General features: G+C 47.0%; 1 protein-coding gene across 1 annotated transcript in view; it reads right to left on the minus strand.

The window, feature by feature from the left end:
- Window positions 1-3,267: 3,267 nt before the first annotated feature.
- LGI2 (leucine rich repeat LGI family member 2) overlaps window positions 3,268-20,648 on the minus strand; it is a 31,734-nt gene continuing 14,353 nt past the window's right edge. Inside the window, exons 7-8 of the mRNA XM_059381872.1 lie at window positions 16,214-16,378; window positions 3,268-8,644 (exon numbers count right to left, since the gene is read on the minus strand). Of these exons, the coding sequence (XP_059237855.1) occupies window positions 7,827-8,644; window positions 16,214-16,378 (983 nt within the window). The 3' untranslated portion in view covers window positions 3,268-7,826. The remainder of the gene's footprint in view (window positions 8,645-16,213; window positions 16,379-20,648) is intronic.

Genomic DNA, 20,648 nt, shown 5'->3' on the forward strand with positions numbered 1-20,648 from the left:
AGAGAAGCAGAAGAATCTTAAAATTTACTGAAGTTACTAAGGCAGGAATAAAATATAGTAACAATTGAGGATTTAGACATTTTCCTCAGGAAAACTGATGTGGAGAGAAGGGACAGAGGCTAGGCAGCAGATGGAGTGGTGGCATATGGGAGGGGGTTTTGAACACTGGAGGATAAGGAGGGACTGCTGCAGAATGTGAGATGTTAGAAAGCAGGAAGCTTGGGGGAAACTGGCTTTAAGAAGCATCAAGTCGGGGGGCACCTGGTGCTTAGTCGGTTAAGCAACTGCCTTCAGCTCAAGTCATGATGTCAGGGTCCTTGGATCATGCCTGGCGTGCTTTTCCCTGTCCCTCTGCCCCCAAAACCTGCTCATTATCACTCTCTCTCTCTCTCAAAATAAAATCTTAAAGGGGCGCCTGGGTGGCGCAGTGGGTTAAAGCCTCTGCCTTCGGCTTGGGTCGTGATCCCAAGGTCCTGGATCGAGCCCCTCATCAGGCTCTCTGAGCCCGCTTTCCCCTCTCTCTCTGCCTGCCTCTCTGCCTACTTGTGATCTCTGTCTGTCAAACAAATAAATACATCTTTAAAAAATAAAATAGAAGCAACATGTGGAGGGTTATGACCAAGCTTTCCTCTTATTTCAGGGATACAAGGAGAGACCAGAACTACTTGTAATTACTCCCTGGTTTAGGGGTTGTTTCATTAAACTCGACACTGTGGTGAAACTAGATCACCTGGGTCTTATTATTTTCTCAGACTACATTCACATTCCCTGAGAATTTCCACCACAAATGTAAAATAGCAAGGAAGCACTGTTTTTAAACCTTCTCAAATGCTTCTGTATCTTCTTTAAGAGTTTTGTATTCTCAGGATCTAGCACAGCACTGTTCACACAGTGGGTACTGGAAAGAATCAAGCAAAAAAGTTAATTTGGATTTTCACATGATTTATGTGTCAAGAAGTTGCTATGATCCAAAGGGACAGAGAAACCATGTGAACTTGTAATAAAAATATTTTGAGGTTGCCAAGTGTCCGGAATGCCTAGATGGGTTAGAAGAAACAAGTGCAGGAGATACAGAGATACAGGATTCCGCCAGGAATGAATAAAGTAGAGCCTGGGCTCCAGGACAAGTGTCAAGACTACTATTTTCTCTGGAGGCCCCAACCTGACTTTCACATGTTCTTCAGACCACACAACCCTTGAAAGTAAACAGGGACTAAGTAGGCATGGTGACACAACCAGGGATCTCTCAGCCCTACTGTTGGAGGTGCCAATCAGGACTCTGGGTCAGTTCTGGGGATGACACATGGGCTGAAGTGGGGCAAGGAAATCTGGACAGGTTTCCCTTTGCCCTAACAATTGTTTCTTGCAAGATGAAAGAAGTTAGTTGTATTTTTTTCCATTGATTTCTAGTAGACTTCCTGGAATAGACACCTGGAGACATATGCAGGAGAATGTTCTTCAGGGCTCGCATACAGATTTCAGAAAGTGCTGGGAATTTGGGGGTAGCACTTAAAACCCTATAGGCCTCTCCCTGTGTTGCCTTGGTTTGTTGCCTGGCTAAAGGCAGAGGCTGAGGTTTAATGAGAGGCTGCCTGGAACCGAGGCCAAGAGGTGGATTTCACTCCAGGCCTGGAGTCTCAGCTCTGCTACCAATTTGCTAGAAAGTCATCTGTGCCAATTAGGCTCCGGTTAGTAGAGGGTTGTCCCATCTGGGAGGCAGGTAGAAGAACCAATTGTAAGAAGAGGTGATCAGTGAAAGTGACACATTATTCATGCCTCCAATTCTTCTTAGACAGTCCTCAATTAGCTCTCCGAGAAATAGAGTGTACTTGCCTTGCTAATGACCACACGGTCAGGACTGAGCAATTTACCCACCATTTTAGCTACAAGATGAAATGTGCTGAAATATTGGGATTAATGAGTTTCTGACTTGCAGGTCTGGAAAAATTCAGTTCTTTTCTGTACTTCTCCACAAATACAAAACAACAATTTAGTGGTAGAACGATAATGAAGAGGAACCAGGCCATTCTCCCCTCTCCTGGTCAAAAGAGTACTTGCTCTGGCCTGAAGTGACCCTTCTTCCTATGAATTTATTATCGGTATTCACAGTTTGTATTTCACTGGAATGCACTGGGCCCAGGTCAATGGTGGTTTATGGTTAATACCTACCTGACCAGCTGCGCATCTATTCTCTTTGGTTGGTGCTTACTATAAGGTGGCCCCCCACCCCATGGGTCCTTCATAATACCCTCCCTTTAAAAAAATATTTTATTTATTTATTTGACAGTGAGAGAGGGAACACAAGCAAGAGGAGTGGGAGAGGGAGGAGCAGGCTTCCTGCTGAGCAGGGAGCCTGGTGCGGAGCTCTATCCTAGGACCCTGGAACCATGACCTGAGCCGAAGGCAGATGCTTAACGACTGAGCCACCCAGGGGCCCCTATAATCCTCTCCCTTTGAGTGACTGCAAGACCTATGACTTTTCTTTTTAACTAGCTTTAAGTCTCCGGAGAGCAAGAATTCTGCTTTTGTACTTTTAAAAAGACTATTTATTTATTTATTTATTTGAGAGAGAGAGCATGAGCCCTTGAGCAGGGGGAGGGACAGAGGGAGAGGGAGAATAGGCTACCTGCTGAACAAGGAGCCTGATGCACGGATTCTATCCCAGGAGCCTGGGATCATGACATGAGTTGAAGGCAGAAGCTTAGCTGACTCAGCCACCCAGGCACCCCTCTGCTCTTGGACTTTTTCAAAATCTCCACAGCATATTAAAGTAATTGACACACAGTTAAGTACACAGTGAAATGTGGTTTGAGTTTTTGACCTCTCCTCTGTCCAATGAAACCAGATGGGTCTAAAGACATAGATAGAGACACGAGCCGAGACATGCAGAGAACAAGACAAAAGTCTTGCCCTCAGTTTGTTCATGGTTCAGCCCAATCGATGGGATCTTGTAACCTCATCTTCCCACCACGCAGAATCAGAGGATGCCCCAAGATCCCTAGACTTTTTTTTGTCAGTTTGTCAAGATTATGATTCTGCAGATCAGGTAGAGGTATAGCTGTAAAGTCCCTCAGTGACTTTTTAGCAACTTTTCGATTTGCAAGTAGAAGCAAAAGTCCCCTATGGGGCTCATTTTCCATTTAAACCAGGAGTAAGCCACAAAGATAAATGGGCATACTCCGCCCTTCCACAATAGCCTGTGAGCCCTCAACTCTGTGACTCGAGTGGGCATATCCGTATTCAAGCAGACCAGAGATCAAAGCCACATTAGGCATGAGCTACTTTTTATTCATAGACTTACAGGATATATCGAATTAAGAGGCATGTTTTTTGTTAACTGTATTTACCAAAAGAGATCTAAATATATATTCAGCCTTAAAATGCATCCATTGTAGCTTGCATACTGCAAAATTTGCTTTCATATACATAGAAACTATTCTTATTTTACCTAAGTTATGCATCTAAGATACATAAAAATGGTACCAAATGGCATATTGGCTTATTTTATCACAGTTCTTATACATTCCTGATAGTCAAAGGGATTGATAGGGAATGCATAGTCTACTAGAAAAAAGGTAGATTCTGATACAAGTAATGGAATAACATTAAGGATAAGAGTGCCTCTCTAGGTTTAGATCTCAGTTAGCTTTACAACACAATTCTTATTTCAATTAGCATTACAATGGGCTCTCTTCGCTATTAATTGGCTGTTAACTTGCCTCCTTGTTCCAACCTCTACTTGCCTGGCTGACACAAAGGAAGTCATGATGACCTTTTTCCTTCCAGTTTATTTCTACTTTTCCAGAAGAGTTCCCTCCATGGCCATCAGCCTGGCTTTTCTGCCCATTCCCTTTAGACTGTCCTAAGTCTGGACCACCTTACAGCACCAACAGCTAGATGACTGCATTCTACTCCGGAGCCCTGTACAAAAGAATCTTTGGCCACTGCCTAATTAAAGAACTCTCTTTCAAAACTGTGGAGCGGAGGGAGGGGCTGATAGCTGCAGAAGAATCCAGAAGCCTGGCTAAAGGATTTCCTTTAGGTGGCATGCAAACAGACTCCCCTCCAGCAGACCTTCATCTCTCTTTCATTAGACCCCCGGTCCGAGAAATTTCCATCCTGAGTGTTCCTGGCAGCCAAACCTCCAGCATGACTTCTTTCCTAAAAATACACAGCCTCTCACTCCATTGGGGAAGAAAAATGCAACACTTGCATTTCCAGCGTGCTCCCCAAAGGCTGATTATGACCTGGAGCAATTCATCACCACTCGGGCCTTCGAGTTTGTAGTTGTTCCCTCACAGAACTCTCTTGTTTATCTTGTGGACGTTGTGACAAGAACCAGATGTGTCTCGACCTCAACATTGCCCCATCGCTATTGGAGGGGTCGGTGTGTGAGGAGAAGCAACCGTGCCAGATAGCAATCCTCTTTAGAACAGAAAATTATCTGAAATTTCTGGAAGACTTTCAAGAGTGGGGCCTCATGTGCAATAGGGGTCCCATAGCGTTTAATTGGAAAAGGGACCAGTTCATAAGATGGTGTCTATTCACCTCTATTTTCCTCCTGGCTATGCATATGTTGTTGTATTTTTTATTTGATCTCAAGGTGTTGCTACATTTTGAATCATGATTAAAAAAAAAAAAGTCTTTATTCGGAAGGCATGTCAGAGTCACAAATCACAGCCCGCCGTGCAGGGGTAAACTCGGCCTTTGCCATTCACTACCAGATGATCTTGAGCAGGCAATCGACTTTGATCTTTGTACTGGTTTCGTGTTCTCTGAAATTAGAATACCCGCCCACCAATAAACTGACGAACTACTCATGGACAAATGAGATGGATGCAAATGCACACTAAAAAAAATCGTAAAGCTCTGCTGAGAGGCAGGGTGGGCTTACTCTCCGTTGCCCAAGAACACTGTGCCATTCACATCTAAGGCTTGTTTTAGTCTTTGTGAGAGAACTGTTCCAGACCCCACGCTTGAAGGCTGTGTGGCATGGCCACTTGGCTGCGTGGAGCGACCTACCCTCACTAGAGAGATTGCAAAGAAGAAACAAGCTGACAAGAAGGCAACCCATGGGTGATGGGAAGGAATGGGCAAGAGTAGCCCTTCCCAGAACTCCCTCCACAGTGGATGGTCCCATGTGTCTCTCAGCTTTTGGGTTTTTGTTACTGTTGTCTTTTTTTTTTTTTTTTTTGGTCTTACATTATTACTGGGAAAAAGCTTCTTGCAGAAATTGTTCAAAACTAGAGGGATTCTTAGGATGGAGCAGCGAGATTAATGAAGCAAAGCTTCCACAACCTCGTGCCAAGAACATCTCTGCTCCTTTAGCAAGTCGGCCAGAACAAATATCTCCTCCCTCAGAGCCGAGACTCTTGTAGGATGCAGACTCTGCTCTTGTCTAATTTCTTAAGAAGAAAAAGAGAGCCTGAGTGCAGCCGTGTGGACTACCCACCCTCTTGCCTTCGCCTCACCCGTAGTTCCTTAGATCTTTTTTCCACCGGCCAATGTCTCCCCTAGACCCAGAAAGCACCCCTGACCCCAGCTCCGCACCCCAGGTTTCCTGGTTTTCTAGATTCTAGGCAATGGTTACCAGCATGGTGAATGCAGATGGTTTCTACAGGCACTTCTCCCTCAGAGGGGAAGCTGGGGGGCCGATGCCCCGTTCCCTAGAGACAGCCCTGTGAAAAGATGCCCCGGTTGCCTTCCCAACAAGCGGCTGGCTTGGGAACATCATTTCAAACTGGCATGAATGCTAAGACTGTCGAAATGTCCCCTACCTTGTTTGCCAAGGGCCCGTCTTTCCACCCAGGCTTGTCTGAGGGGTTCCATGTGCCAGAGAGAATTGCTTGCCCATCCTAATAGAGGAAGAGCAGAACTGTCCCACTTTCTGCTGCTGATGCGGGGATCTGGGCATTTGTAGTCAATTCAAATGAACCAAAAAGGCAAAAGAACATGGAAGGGTGATTTTGTGCTTCAGAAATGAAAACAAACCACTTCTCCTGTTTGGTTGGTGCCTAGCAGGAAAGCTTCAAGCAGCAATGCTGTACTACGTGTGGGTGACTGAGTTCACCGAACTCCCTGGTGTGTTAGGCTGGAAGCCCTCAGCTCAGGATGTACCCAGGAGTGCTGTTGCAACATCCATGTTATTGGTTGCCTTGACCTGCATCGCTTATAGCAGAAACAACACCGCACCCAAATGTGTGGCAAAAGCTTACCTACTCATGTCTCGGCAAATGACCATTAAAAAATGATGTGCCAGTACCACATGATTGTGCTGGTTTGGGGGCTCCCAGAGACGCTGTTGGGTGGCTCTTTGAGAGCCACTCCTAAAATCCACTTCAGGAGAACCCACTAAACAAGCTTCCACTGGGAAGCTTCTGCAAAACCAGACCCCGCAGGCTCCCTGATAATCCACACCAGAGAAGCCCAGTTTGAAATAGACCCTCCAGTCCCGCAAGCACAGACCTGATCTGTGGGATGCAGTGGGTCAAGATCCAAAGTGAGTCCCTGATGATCGGTCTGAGCCCGGCCCACCCCCCACCAGCCTATTCAGGAGGAGCCCCCTGCCAGTACATGGTCCCACATCACGGTGTGAGCCCTCCAGGGGGCTTTCCTTTGCCAAACTACTGGGAAAGGAAGGGGCACTAGCATCAAGGGCACCCCAGGTTCTGCCGTCTGGTGCCTCAGCCCCTCATTGGCGGCGGCAGCAACGGCATATCTGCAAAGCAGGACTGACGTGGGAGTAGGGAGGAAGGCAGGTGGGCAGGAAGGGAGGCTGGTACTCAATGACTCGAAATAGGAAGCTGCCCAGAGGGCATGGCCATGCACAAATCAAAGGGCCACCTCTAGGTATCAAAGTACAGCGAGACTTGTGTAAAGTCCTCTTTGATCCCACAAAATCTTGCTTCCGAAATCCTACCAAATGCTCATCGGATGGAAAAACCTGTTCCATTACTTTAAAGGCTGGGATGAAAAGCACCGTTCAGTCTTTGGCCTGTCTGCTGACTACCCACACACTCAAAGAGCGGGTTCAGGGAAGCAGCCGAGCCATGGAGGGCATCTAACAAGCAATATTGTTCCGGCTGCCACCGGGTCAGCTCTGAACCACAAGTCAGAGGGGAAAATGCGTTTGTCTCACTCATGGGCCTACAACCTGGGCGGGGCCTGGACGCGTGTCAGCAGAGTATTTTCTTTGCGGCAAAGGAAGCGATGTCCAGCATTATTTTGTTAACATTCCCATGACGAGTATCTCTCCATAGGAGCCAATGGAATAGCCAAAGTTCTGCTGGGAAGGGGGATTCAGGAAACTGAAAGGACTCAAAAATAGCATTGCTGAGTGTTATCAGATTTTTAAACGAATCATCAGCAAATCTTTTTAGCTTTCTTTGGCTTTAAGAGTTCTTACCAAAAACGATTGCTAAAATGGAATGAGACGGGCCCATCGTTTGGTTGGTCTTTTTGTTTGTTTGTTTGTTTGTTTGTTTATTATTTCCATTATAAGAACTGTCCCATCTTATCCGATTTCCTCCTTCTCACTTAAAAAAAAGAAAAAAGCACATGACTTTCCTAGATTGTAAGAGTTAATGCTGTTCTCTTTTCTCAGAGATAACAGGCTTCAAGATGTCTTTTTAAATGGGAACATGTCATGCAGTTAGCCAATAAATGCAATCCCTGACCAAAATGGGAGTTCTAAAATGTTGAAAACTTCTAACTAGGTCCCCAGTGCATTTTTAACTGCAGAGGCCTGAACTTGGCTTTGTATCTGCGTCTTGGTCCTCTCTTGTGAAAGCTAGCTCTACGTGTCTTTAAATTCACCAATCACCCCCTCACAAACTTAAGTCAACGACTATATGTTCAAAAATCTTTGTTTTCCCTTTGAAACTGGATGCAAAAAAGAAATCTCTCCTGTCAGTGGAGACAGCTGTGAAGGAACGAGGCGCCTGAACGTAAATCTCCTTGAATTTTTTGAATAGCTGCTTTTCTTTATCCCACTGGTAGATCTGGGAGAACGTGTAGTCACTCCCCAGGGCCAGGTAGTGGTTATCTTTAAAAGAAAAGGGCTGCAGGGTCATGGCCCCCCGGGACGGAAGAGCCTGAATCTCCACAAATTGCTTATTGTTCCACCTCATGACCCTGGAGTCCCCGATGAAGCGGGTGAGGGAGAGGTAGAGGGCGTTCTGCATCCTAAAGCTTTTCACGGCCAGTACGTCCTCCATGTTGGGGATATCACTGTGGGGGACAAACTTCTTAGAGCTTTTATTCCACTGGAGGATGATGGGGACCTGGGAGCGGCTGGACAGAATCAGATGTGACTTCCCGTCTATGTCAACAAACTCCGCATCCGTGTCCCTGAACCACTCATGCAGAGACTGGTAGGAGTAGAACCCTTTGCTGTTCCATTTATATACCGTGGACAGACCAGCTTTGGAGCTGTCTGCGATGATGAAGAACGTCTCGTCCTCGATCTGAAACAGCTCGATGTCGTTGGGCTTGGAAATGCGAGAGACTTCGATGTCCTGGAATTTGACGAATTTGGTCCAGCTCTCGTCGTATTTGTAGATGTGAGAGCCGCCGAAAAGCTGGGCCACCACCACGAAAACCTGGTCGTCGATGAGGATGGCCTTACAACCCACAATGGACTGACCTGCGCCCCAAGAGAAACGAGAAGGGATTAGGGCACCACAGGTGGAAATGCCCCTCTGTAGCAAAACTGGAACCCCAGTGAACTGGAAAACAGGGACAGATGTAAAGAAATGTGAAAAATGGGGCAGCCGATGTGGGGAACAGCATGGCGGCTTCTGGACAAATTGAACATAGAAATACCATATGATCGAGCAATTCTACTTCCCAAAAGTACTGAAAGTACCCAAAAGTACCAAAAGAGGGTCTCTAAGAGAATTTGCACACGCATGTTCATAGCAGCACTATTCACAATAGCCAAGAGGTAGAAGTGACCCATTTCTACTGATGGATGGATAACCAAAATGTGGTGTAGATACAACAGAACATTCCTCAGCCCTAAAAAGGAAGGAAATCCTCAGAGAGGACACATGACAACATGGATGAACATTGAGGGTATTATCCTAAGTGAAATAAGGTCACAAAAAGATAAATAATACATGACTCCACTTACGTGAGGTCCCTAAAGAAGATTCATCAAGACAGAAAACAGAATAATGGGGATGAGGGGCTGGGGGAGAATGGAGAGTTAGTATTTAATGGATACAGAGTTTTAGTTTTTCAAGATGAAGAGCTCCAGAGATTGTTTGCACAACACTGTGAAAGCACTTAATGCTACTGAACTTAAAAATGGTTAAGATCGTAAGTTTCATGTTCTGCATATCTTCCCACAATTAAAACTTATTTTAAAACTTTTAAAAAAATGTATCTCCATTACATGCTGGTCTCCTAGCCTCTGGTATCTTTAGAGGCAGGAGCACAATTCAGGAAAGGCACCAAGACCAAAGGAACTGTCTACAGCCTATTCAAAAACGTTTCCCAACTCCAGACAGTGGAATAAAACCAATGGGCTTCTGTTTGGGATGCTGGGGTAAGGGAGGGTAAAAAGATAGGAGTCAGGTCTCAGAGACAGGAGGAAAAGAATATAAGGAGGGGCTCGTGAAGACATTCGGCCCCTTCTGGTTTCCAGAGCCAAAAGAAGCTAAACAAGACGGAAGTTGAACAGAGGAGAGTTAAGCCGTGTAACTCTAAACCAGGTGGCCCAGGGGTTGAAATGCAGCCTGTACCTTATAAGCTTTCTCACCCTGAGCCAGTTAACTGTCTGTGCTCAGGCTCCCCATCTATAAAATGAGGATGTTATTGGCACTGACTTCCCAGGTTTAGTAAAGACTAAGTGAGAAAATTCACAGTGTTTTTAGAACAGAGCACCCCAAAACAGGAAGTAGTCAACAATTAGTAGCTATCATTACTGGAGAATTGAAACAATTGTCTTGGTAATGAAAAGACCTTGCCCCTTTAAAATCTTCCACAGCAGACACAGTGTAAATACCTGTAGAATGATCGATGACTGGAATGATCCAACTCAGGCAGCCCGGAACCGAAACTCTGCTGGACAAGGGACCACCTCGTACTGTCTTCCCCCACACCACACCCAGACCCCCAGACTGTCCCCCAAACTCCTCAGCCCACCAGCAAGAAGTAGAATCACCTACAACACAAAAAGTATTGACCCTCCATGTAGGTCATTGGATTAAAAGTTCTTTCTTCCCCTGGTTTTCTAGACAATTTGGACCAAAGTGAAGTTGGTCTGAAAATTACAAGGATAATTATTCAATTCCTGTCCTCAGTTTTAATTTGGGGGGCAGCCAGTGGGTAGTTTTTGTTTTTGTTTTTGTTTTTAAAGATTTTATTTATTCATTTGACAGACTGAGATCACAAATAGGCAGAGAGGCAGGCAGAGAGAGAGGAGGAAGCAAGCTCCCTGCTGAGCAGAGAGCCCGATGCAGGGCTCGATCCCAGGACCCTGGGATCATGACCTGAGCCAAAAGCAGAGGCTTTAACCCACTGAGCAACCCAGGCACCCCAGTGGGTAGTTTGTAGAGTGATACTTCCTTTTCTCTTTCACTATTTTGGCCTCTTGCAAGAACTTGGTTCCTTTCTTTTGTTTAAAACTAACTATTCCTTTTTTCTGAGTATAAAAAGTTTTCAGTGTTTCCCAAAGCAAATTTTAAAAACAGCAGATCACATTTCTAGTGTGTACTATGACTATGACCAGCACTATACTAAGCATTTTACATGTATTCACTCGTTTAATCCTTACAAGAACCCGATGAGACCAGTACCATCACCACCATCACCACCATCATCCCCATTTTATAAAGAGTAAAACTGAGGCACAGAGAAGTGAAGGAACTTTTACAAAGCCACACAGCTAGTATGTGGTGGAGGCTGGGATCTAAATCTGGGTAGTCTGGCTCCAGTCTGCACTCAGCTGCCAACATGCCAAAAAGAACAAGAGGAAAATCAAAATGACTTGTACTGCAAATCTGAAACAACACTTAATGTCTTGATATATTTCCTTAATCGTTATTCTACACACATACTCAAATGTGCTTTTTAAAAATAAGTTTGGAGGCGGGGGCCCCTTGGCTGGCTCAGTCGGTTAAGATGACCTGCCCTCGGCTCAGGTCATGGTCCTGGGGTCCTGGCATTGAACCCTGCATGGGGCTCCCTGCACTGCTCGTCCCTCTCCCTCTAACCTCTCACTCCACCCACAACTCATGCTCTCTCTGAAATAATGAAATAAACTCTTTAAAAATAAATAAATAAATAAAGCTGGGCTTATAGGATACATGAGCTTTTTATGACCTACTTTTCTTTTCATCTGACCATTACCTTGTAAACATCCCCCGCCTCCGTTTACTGCACCTTTTACAACTTGATTTTTAAATACTATCAGACATTTCGTTGTATGGGTGTATCCTATTTTTAACAGATCCCCTATTGTTGGACACTGCGGTTATTTCTAGCTTTCCATTATTTTGTGTAACATGTTTCCTTGTAGAGAAATCTTTTTTGAAAACCATCTGGCAGTGTTCTTACATGTAGGCGCTGCCGGGGTAAACGTGGTGCACACTTCAAAGGCTTCTGGATTTAAACTACCAAACTGCTCTTTGGAAGCCACACTGCCTCCCTCCCTGCCAATGCTAAGTGCCAGTGCATATTCCGGGCCCCTAGCTAGGGAAGCCCCTGCCACCCAGGGGTGTCCTACAGGCCTGCCTGCCTGCCTGTCTCAGAGGAGGGGCTGTGTAAGACAGAGATGTGCCAGAACACCTCCATCCAGCTAAGCACGTTTAGTCTATAGAACTGTCAGTAGGAACAGAGATCACCACGCACGTGCGTGCATGTGTGTGTGTGTGTGTGTGTGTTTTAATGCAGGAAGAGAGATTATAGGCTGGAACACCTGGCACGGAGAAATCAAAGGCAAACAAAATAAAACCAAAACAGGAGAGCTGAGAAGGGGAAAGAAAGGAGATGGGAAATTCAAACCCTCAGGGTGACCCTGATCGGGGCTTTCCCTCTCCTCGCAGAAGCCCAGAAGCAGAGGCGTGGCTGGAGCTGTCCCTTCGGCACCACACTCCTGGCTCCTCCGAAAGGCAAAGGAAGATGCACATATGTGCCCCTCCCATGGCTCAGAGCCCTGGTCTTGCTGGGCATGGGCTGCCTCGGGCTCTCCTTCACGTGGGGCTCAATCCCAGCCAGCTACACTCCCTTCTGTGCAGAGGGATCCTTGCGGCTTCCAAGAACACCCTCTTCCCTTGCTCCCGTGCTGGGGGCGGGGGTGGGGCCGGGGGGTGGGGGGATAGTGTGCTTTCCGTGCTGGCCCCTCCTTTGCTGTGCTGATGAGAGTTGTGGAGAAGTTTACCTGAAGTGAAAGATTTAGGGACTGGGAGCGGGGAGAAAGAGGGCTGCTCCTTTACTTATCCCCAGGTAAGAAAACTGACATTTGTTGCAGATTTATTTTATGCCCGGTCCTGTGCACGGCCTTATACACATGATCCCCGTCAGACTCTCGTGGATCTGAAAGGGTGGCGATCCCATTTTACAGAGGAAATGAGATTTCACGATACTCCCATTTTACCGATGAAAGGGGCTCGTGGAAAGTAACTAACTTGGCCGAGGTCACCAGCTAGAAGGAGCTGGAGCCAGTCCTATCCAAAACCAGCCTGATGTTTTTGGAGCTATTGTAACTTTTTCTCAGGCTTGGTTGTGAAGAGGATCTAGGTGGGCATCGTGGGAAGCTTCCCACGACTCAGAAGATTGAGAACGAGTCCCTAGAAGCTAGCAAGGCCCAGCCTTGGCTCTGGCTCTGGCCACACCCAGTGCTCCCTCACTGCAGGCTTCCTACACACCATGGCGGTAGCCTTCGCAGGGCCCTTGCCATCACCGCTTGCTTGAACCCCTATGAGCTCAGCTAGTCGCTCTGCTTCAGCCTTTGTCCCCTGTACCCAACCCAGGCTGCTCACAGCCCAGCAACTGTGCCAAGCTCCTGCCTCATCCTGGGCAACCCTGCTGATCTTGGGACATAGCCTGCTATTGTTCCATAGAGCACTCAGATTAAAAACCCATGTCCTTCCCAAAACCTGCAAGGCCCCTGTGCTCAGGCCTTCCTACCTCTCTGACTTTGTTCCTTGCAGCTTTCCCTCTGGAGCATTTTGTTCAGGCCAAAATGGCCCCCTGGAGGAGCCAGACAGGAAAGATAGCTTTCTGCCGCAGGACCTTTACACTTGCTGTTGCCTCTGTCTGGAAAGTTTCCTCCCCAAACTGTCGCCATGGATCAACCCCTCATGTCTCACTCAGCTTCTCCAAACAACCTTCTTCATGAGGACTTTACCAGACACAGTCTAAAACGTCCACCATGGCTGGCTCTTCAAAACTCCCATCCCCCCCCTTCCTTTCCCTTCTTAGTGTGTTTCTATCTGATCTGTTAGCTGTATTATAATTATCTTCTTTTGTTGTCTCTCACTCCCATTATAATGTGAACCCGTTGAGGGTGGAGGTTTCCTCTGGCTTGGGCACAGCAATGGCCCCAGCACCAAGATTGTGCCTAGCACTGAGTAAGGGCTCAAGAAATCCTTGTGAATGAATGAATGAATGAATGAATGAACGAACGAAGAACTTGATGAACATGGAATGCGATCAGCTGCAGTCAGTCAAAAGGGCAAGTGGAGGACAGTGCTGTCCCTTCCTACCGAGGTCAACCTGAGAGAGGAAAGGGGTGCCATGCAGCAGCGACAGGCCCTGGGCTCTGCCTCTGAAGTGATTCAGCACGCCTGGGCCTTGATCGCTCCATCTGTAAAGGTGGGAGAAGGAAGCCAGCATTCATTAAGGACTGCTCACTCGGTGCCTGGCACTCCCTGACTCCTCACAGCAGCCATATAAAGTACATGCACTGCCCATTCTGCAGATGAGGAAACTGAGCCCCAGGGGCCACCAGTCCATATATCTCAGTGCCTGGCAGAGTCCGGAGTACATTCCATGTTCATCAGTTTCCATAACCCGAGCTCTTGATCATCTCTCTGTCCCATTTCCCTTGCACAGAGCTTCTGTCCTCTACCTGCAGGCAGGCACCCCATGCTGAGATCTCCAGGGGCTGTGAATTTCCCACGAGATAAACCAGCATCCAGGACCTCACTGGCCTTGGCAACCGGCCTTGGCAACCAGCCCTGGTGTGGACCCCTCTCCCCTGCCTGGCACAAAGCAAAGCTTCCCTCTGGTCCCACCACCCAGCATGGGGTAGGAGAGGGGAGGCCGAGGGGCTAGCCCATCTCCCAGGTCTGGAAAAAGAGGAAAGCAAAAAGTATGTGGATAGTGGGTCTTCTCTTCCTTGTCCCCTTTAATATGTACCAGGTTTAGAGTCCAAAGGCCTGAGCTCACTTCCTCGCCAGGTTCACCTGAGGTGCTTTGCACTGCATGTGTGCTTGATGGGAGCAGGGCTGCTTGCGGGGGTGTGAGCTCAGCACTAGGAGGCCAGGGGCCACACAGCGGAGGGACATCTGACAGGGCATCTTCAGGGCTTCCGGGGTGTCTGTCGACTTCACAGACTCCCTGTACCGCTGAGATCAGGCTCCATGAGCATCTTTGCTCTGGGAGTGCCCAAACCACACTCTCCCTGCCTCCCTCCACCCCTGCTGGGAAACGTTGCACCTGGGAGCTTCCTAGGAGCTTCCCGATCCAGAATGTTGACCTGACATGCTTCTCACTGCAACAGCAAAGTACTGCTCTAACTCCAAATCGGGACCCACCGTGGGAAATCCTCTCATGGAGTCAAGTTAGGCTACCGTGGCGCTGTCTCTGAGATCAATATTACTATCAGATTGCACTTGATAAATGAGAAGTCTTTAAAAGATTATTGACTTTACCCACTTATTTAAAAAGCAAGTAAAAAAAAATTAGAAAAATAAAAAACAATTAGACAGCCCATTTTTAGTAGCGTTGAGACACTGGGTTCCTGACAGTGTTGAGAAGCATTAACTAGGTCTTAACCCAAAGGCATGAATTTAGAGAGCCATTTCTTCTTATTTTTTTTTTTTTGTATTTATTTAAAGGAAACAGTGATCACCAGGACCTGGCAAGAGGGTAGCCGAAACAAGCCATAGAGTGTGCCTGTGTGTCCTTGCATGAATGTGTGCCTCTGTGTGCTTGCATGGACGTGTGCCTGTGTGTGCTTCCATGAATGTGTGCCTGTGTGTGCTCGCATGAATTTGTGCCTGTGTGTGCACGCGTGGACGTGTGTCTGTGTGTGCATACATGCTTGGATGTGTGTCTCTGTGTGCATGCATATATGTGTGCCTGTGTGTGTGCATGGATGTATGCCTGTGTGTGCACGCGTGGACGTGTGTCTGCATGTGCATACATGCATGGATGTGTGCCTCTGCATGTGTGCATGGATGGTTGTGTGTCTATGTGTGAGTGCATGAATGTGTGTGTGTATGTGCATAGACGTGTCTCTCTGTGTGTGTGCATGGATGGATGTGTGCCTGTGTGTGCTTGCATGCATGTGTCTCTGTGTGTGTGTGCATGGATGTGTGTCTGTGTATGTGCATGGATGTGTATCTGTGTATGTGCATTCATGGATGTGTATCTGTGTGTGAGCATGGATGTGTGTCTATGTGTGTGTGTGTGCATTCATGGATGTGTATCTGTGTATGTGCATGGATGTGTGTCTGTGTGTGTGCATGGATGTGTATCTGTGTGTGAGCATGGATGTGTGTCTGTGTGTGCATGGATGGATATGTGTCTGTGCATGCACGTGTGTGCATGAGTACGGGCGCATGAGCACATGTTAGCATTTTAGTTAACTATCAGCATAGCAAAAGTCTAAGGTATCATTTAACTACTAAAATGCTATTGCAGTCTTAGGCTGCCTGCAGCACTCAGGATTAAGGCATTCTCAGGTGACTTCTCACCACTACTGGAAAATGCCCCCCACTATATCAACCTATCCTCTCTCCCTCTTCAAAAGATCACAAAGGATAAATAAGATCACCACCCCCAGTTTCTGTTCTCACCAATAACTGACCAAGTTGAGAAGGAATCAGAGAGGAGAGGGTGGGTTGGAACGTGATTCCCAACTCAAACCAAGTCTGAGAGCCACACCTTCCCTCCCTGGGATGCCAGAATGCTGCTTCTCTCACCAGCTTGAGACCATAAAGAAATGAGGTCAAGACATCTGATCGAAGTCACAACACACCTGTAATGTTGTCATAGCTCCGGAAATTCATTTCAATGTGGTCCCATTCCAGTACCATGCAGTTCTCCATGCTGGGCTGAGCAATGGCCACATACACATCATTCTTGGAGTTGAACGTATCCACTGAAACCGACTGGTAGGGCAAAGTCTGATGAACAACAAAATCTGGGAATGGGTATTAAAAAAAAAAGAGTTTCCATGAGATCCCTTGTGGGAATTATCGCCACCATTACCCTTCTATCCTTTGTAGCATTGGATTGGAAGAGGACTGGGGAGGAGGGAGGACCAGAGAGAAACAACACACACATCACAGCATGTTTTACTTTGGACGATTCCAGAAGGGTCCTGCCTTGGACAGGATAATGAATACACAGCTTCGAACGCAGCTCCTTTGAGACCACTAGCTCACGGCTTGGCTACCAGATCTCAACATTTTAAACAAATTTGGTGAAATCTGGCTTTCAAAAACACCAGCGAAAAGATGCCGTGGAACAATGTTCCAGAAACAGTCATGAAAATCACTCTGGGAGAAGCGCTGTGGAGGTCTCATTGGTTTGGGAGATGCTGTTATTTCTAGCCATCTCAGGATGGCCCTGGAAGCAAAAAGCCTGTCTCGGTTTGCTTGCTGGGCGCTTCTCAAGCTTACCTGCCCAGGCGTTTGTTTCAGCAGCTGGGAAACTCCCACGCTCCCTTACTCCAGGTTCAAAACCAAAAGTAAACTCCCCGCAGGGCACACTGCCCTCGTGGGAACCAAACCAAGCCCTCTGATACAGACCCAGAGATTTATGAAGCCCGGAGAGCAAGGAAGTTAACTGAAGCACGTTTATTGGTTGTTGGACTCAGGGGTGAACAACAGCTATGTCTATGATCTGGACAGCGTCCTGCGGCTCCATGAATAATTACAGTTCTGCGGGATTGTTGTGCCTCGTGGGACTGTCCCGTCTAAGCATGTGTTCTACTCCTACGCTTAACGTTAAGTCAACACTCCTCATCCAAAACCCCCCTGAACTACCAGTGACTCACTGTGTTCTCTTGGTAAGGAGGCACCATTTTACCAAGGAACCGGGGAGCGGTGCCCTCGGATGCAAGGAGAGTGAGTGTGGGGGGAGCTAGAGAAGCAATGAAGAAAGAATTAAAAAACAACAACAACAACAACAACAACAACAACAACAAAAAACAAACACTAAGAAAGTTTAAGGTAAGTGATTTCTAGGGCTAGAAATTCTTCAATGTGCCCGGCTTCTTGGCAGGCTGAACGTACCCAGGGTCCAATGGTAGTGGGCGTCTGGCTAAGGGAAGTTGCTTCTCTGAGAAAACCCTGGTGAGCAGAGGCAGGATAAGGCAGATGGGGCAGATGCAGGAAAGGAGGGGAGAGACCGAGAGACACTGAGAGATGAGAAGAGTAGAGCAGGGATGAAAAGAGCAGGTATCCCTGATGATCCCTGATGATCCCTGATGATATCAGGGACAGGGGAAAAGGGAGCAGGGCTGAGGGAATGAGGGCAGCATGAGACACAGGAAAGAGCCCTGTTCCTGGATTCAGACCCCCTGAAACCACTCGCGGCACTTGAGGCCCAGGGCTGTGCCCTTTCCCTGACAAGTCCTCAGTTTACTTCGATAACATGGGGATGATTCTTACCTACCAAGCTTGATGGCAAGGCTGTAATTTCCCCCAACCGGTAATGTTGGGGGAAATGCCCATCTCAGGGCTTGGCATGAAGTAGATGCTTCATAAATATGGAATTGAGGTCTGAGAAAGGACAGCCTGCCTCCCCTGTCCCACCCAACCCCGTGCTGTTTCTTGAGGAAGTGTCCATCCTAACAGCATCTAAGACAACACGGCAGAGCTGTGACTCCAACGTCTTGCTGAGTGACCCTGGAGAAGTTATCCCACCTCTGGCTGGCTTAGTGTCCTCATCGGATAGTTTAATTCTACTCGGAGTTGTGCGTCACACACACTGAGGGCTCAATACATGTTCACTTTTGGAGCTGTCCCTATTCCTATTCTGAGTACCCAGTAGGTGCTTAATAAATACTCTGAAGACGGTTGGGGATGAACGAATGATGCATGCAGGTAAGTGTAGGGACAAGAGGGAAAAGCAAAGAGGAGACTACCTCTGCACCTGACAGCAAGACATGGCCAAGGGAGAGCAGTGACAAATGACAGTAGTGGATGGGGATCCCCTCACCCCCACAGCAGGGAGCAGAGCATCTGCAAGTGCTGAGGCTTTAGGTAAGACCTGCTGGGCTTCTGGTTCCTCTTCTATTTGCAGCTCTGTGCCCTTGGGCAAGAAACTCAAGCCTCAGGGTCCGCATCAGTAAGGGTGACACCTATGTCGTGAGGTTGCCCTAGAGACTATGTAAGAGAGCATCAAGTGTTAGCAGCAGAGCCTCGTGTATGGAGAATCTGATACCGTAGCTTTATGTGCTAGCTTTGTATGCTGTTGAACAATGGCCGTTGAGTTGGGGCGTGAACACTTAGGTTCACAACTGGCTCCCAGCTCCCCCGCTTTGTCAACACCCCCCCGCCCCCAGCTGCTGCTCTATCAAAGAGTAAAAATGGACAAAACTCAACCAGTAGATAAACAGAAAAAGGAAAATGGTAGCCGTCCTCGTCTGCTTCTGGACGTCTTTTCTGGAGACAGAAAAGGGCTCTGACAATACGGCTGCATTCTTTTAATTCTGAGACAGCCACACGCGCCTTCTACTTCTCAGGCTGCCTTCGGCTAACGCAAGCCTGGAAGGGTCTGAACGCTCCTGCCTTGCCTCTGACCGGCGTCGCCCGCCTGCACGCTGACATCTCAGAAACACGAGCATTCCCTGACAAATGTAGGCTGTTTAAAGGGCAGACCAGAAAGTTTCCATTTTTTATTAAAAAAAAAATCCCAGAACGAAAGAGAGCTGCCAAAATTAGACAGCATTTTACAAATCTAGCTTTTAACGGTTCTATTTTCATTTGTTTTCCCAAAACATTGGTTTCATAATATTTTCTATATGCTGACTCTCTGGTACAACACAGACTGTTAAATCATTTGAAATATAAATCTAATTCTTAATAGGAGAGTCCTTCTCCCCGCCCTCCACCCCTACCCCCAAAAGGGTGGAGGAGGAGGAGGAGAAGGAGGAAGACATGTCTAAAAGAAAATGATGGACCACTATGTACTGGGTGGGGTGTGTGAGGGGAGGTGCTGGAGGAATTTAAGATACTCTACTGTCTCCATTTTAATTCATCTTTCACGACCAGCAAAAGCACATTTGTTCATGCAAAGATCTCCAACAATATACATATTGATATGACATCAATTTACGCGTGTTAAAATATTAATGGCATTCTCCACACAAAGCTTGGCCACGTCCATTCACGTTGGATTAAGTTCATGATGTCAGTGGGACGCTTACAATTTAGGCCTTGCTCCCACTGGAATCAACAGATTTTTACATCGCTATTTATAGCCCTCGCAGAAAATAAATTATACATGACGCGGATCCTATTGGGAGAGAAACTGCACATTAATGCATTATTTCTCTTTGCATTTCATCAGCCCAGCAATAGGGAAGCTAACAGGACAATTAGGATGCAAAATCCTCTCCCTCTAAGGAATTTAGCGAGTTACCCACCTAACATGGGGAATCATGAGTAGGTAACAGGGATTTTTGAGGTGGTTAAAAATAGACTTGAAAGCGGAGGGTTATGGAAGGACGGTGATTAATCTAGAAGCTGAAACAGTCCGGCGGTGGTTCTGCCTTGTTAATTATACCCGGACGCCAGAACACAATGGCAAGAGAATCGCCCTCTCTCTGGGATGAATAAGATTTTCCTCTACCTGAAGGATTTACGCCTTTCCTGAAAATCTGAGCTAAGAGAAAAATAATGCCCTCCGAGAGTGTACTTCTTACCAAAAATGTAGGAAGGATGCCGTCCTCACTAGTCCCCAGGCTCTAGCTGGGCTTGGGCTTTCTAGCTGCCATACGTCCTCACGCGTTTCCCTCCTGGCCTTTAATAAGGCAGCAAAGGACAAGGCTGGATATGAGCGGAAGACTGGAACCCAAAAGACTAAGAATTTATTGACTTTGTTCTTCCAGACTACATCTGGGGGTAGGTCCCGCTGGGATACACCATTTATTCTTGATGGAGGAAACCATGAACAAAAGCGAATTTGTTTGTCAGTCTTAAAGGGAGAAGATGGTAGCAAAGATAGAGTCATCACCTGCCTATTACCAGGGAGAAGTGCTGACGATCTAAATTTTAGTAGGAAGGTTTCTAGCAAAGACAAATATATATAAGAGAGCGAGGATGCCCTAATATGTTAGCAGGCTCATGCTGCCCCCTGGGTTCTCTGGGTTTAGGACAGGTTTCCAGAGTGGCTACCTTGGTTCCAAGCCCCCTTTCCTCTCGTGACAATTCTGACAGCCCAGATCATTTTCATAACCGTCT

The sequence above is a fragment of the Mustela nigripes genome, chromosome 1 (genome assembly GCF_022355385.1).
Source record: "Mustela nigripes isolate SB6536 chromosome 1, MUSNIG.SB6536, whole genome shotgun sequence".
Classification (NCBI taxonomy): domain Eukaryota; kingdom Metazoa; phylum Chordata; class Mammalia; order Carnivora; family Mustelidae; genus Mustela; species Mustela nigripes.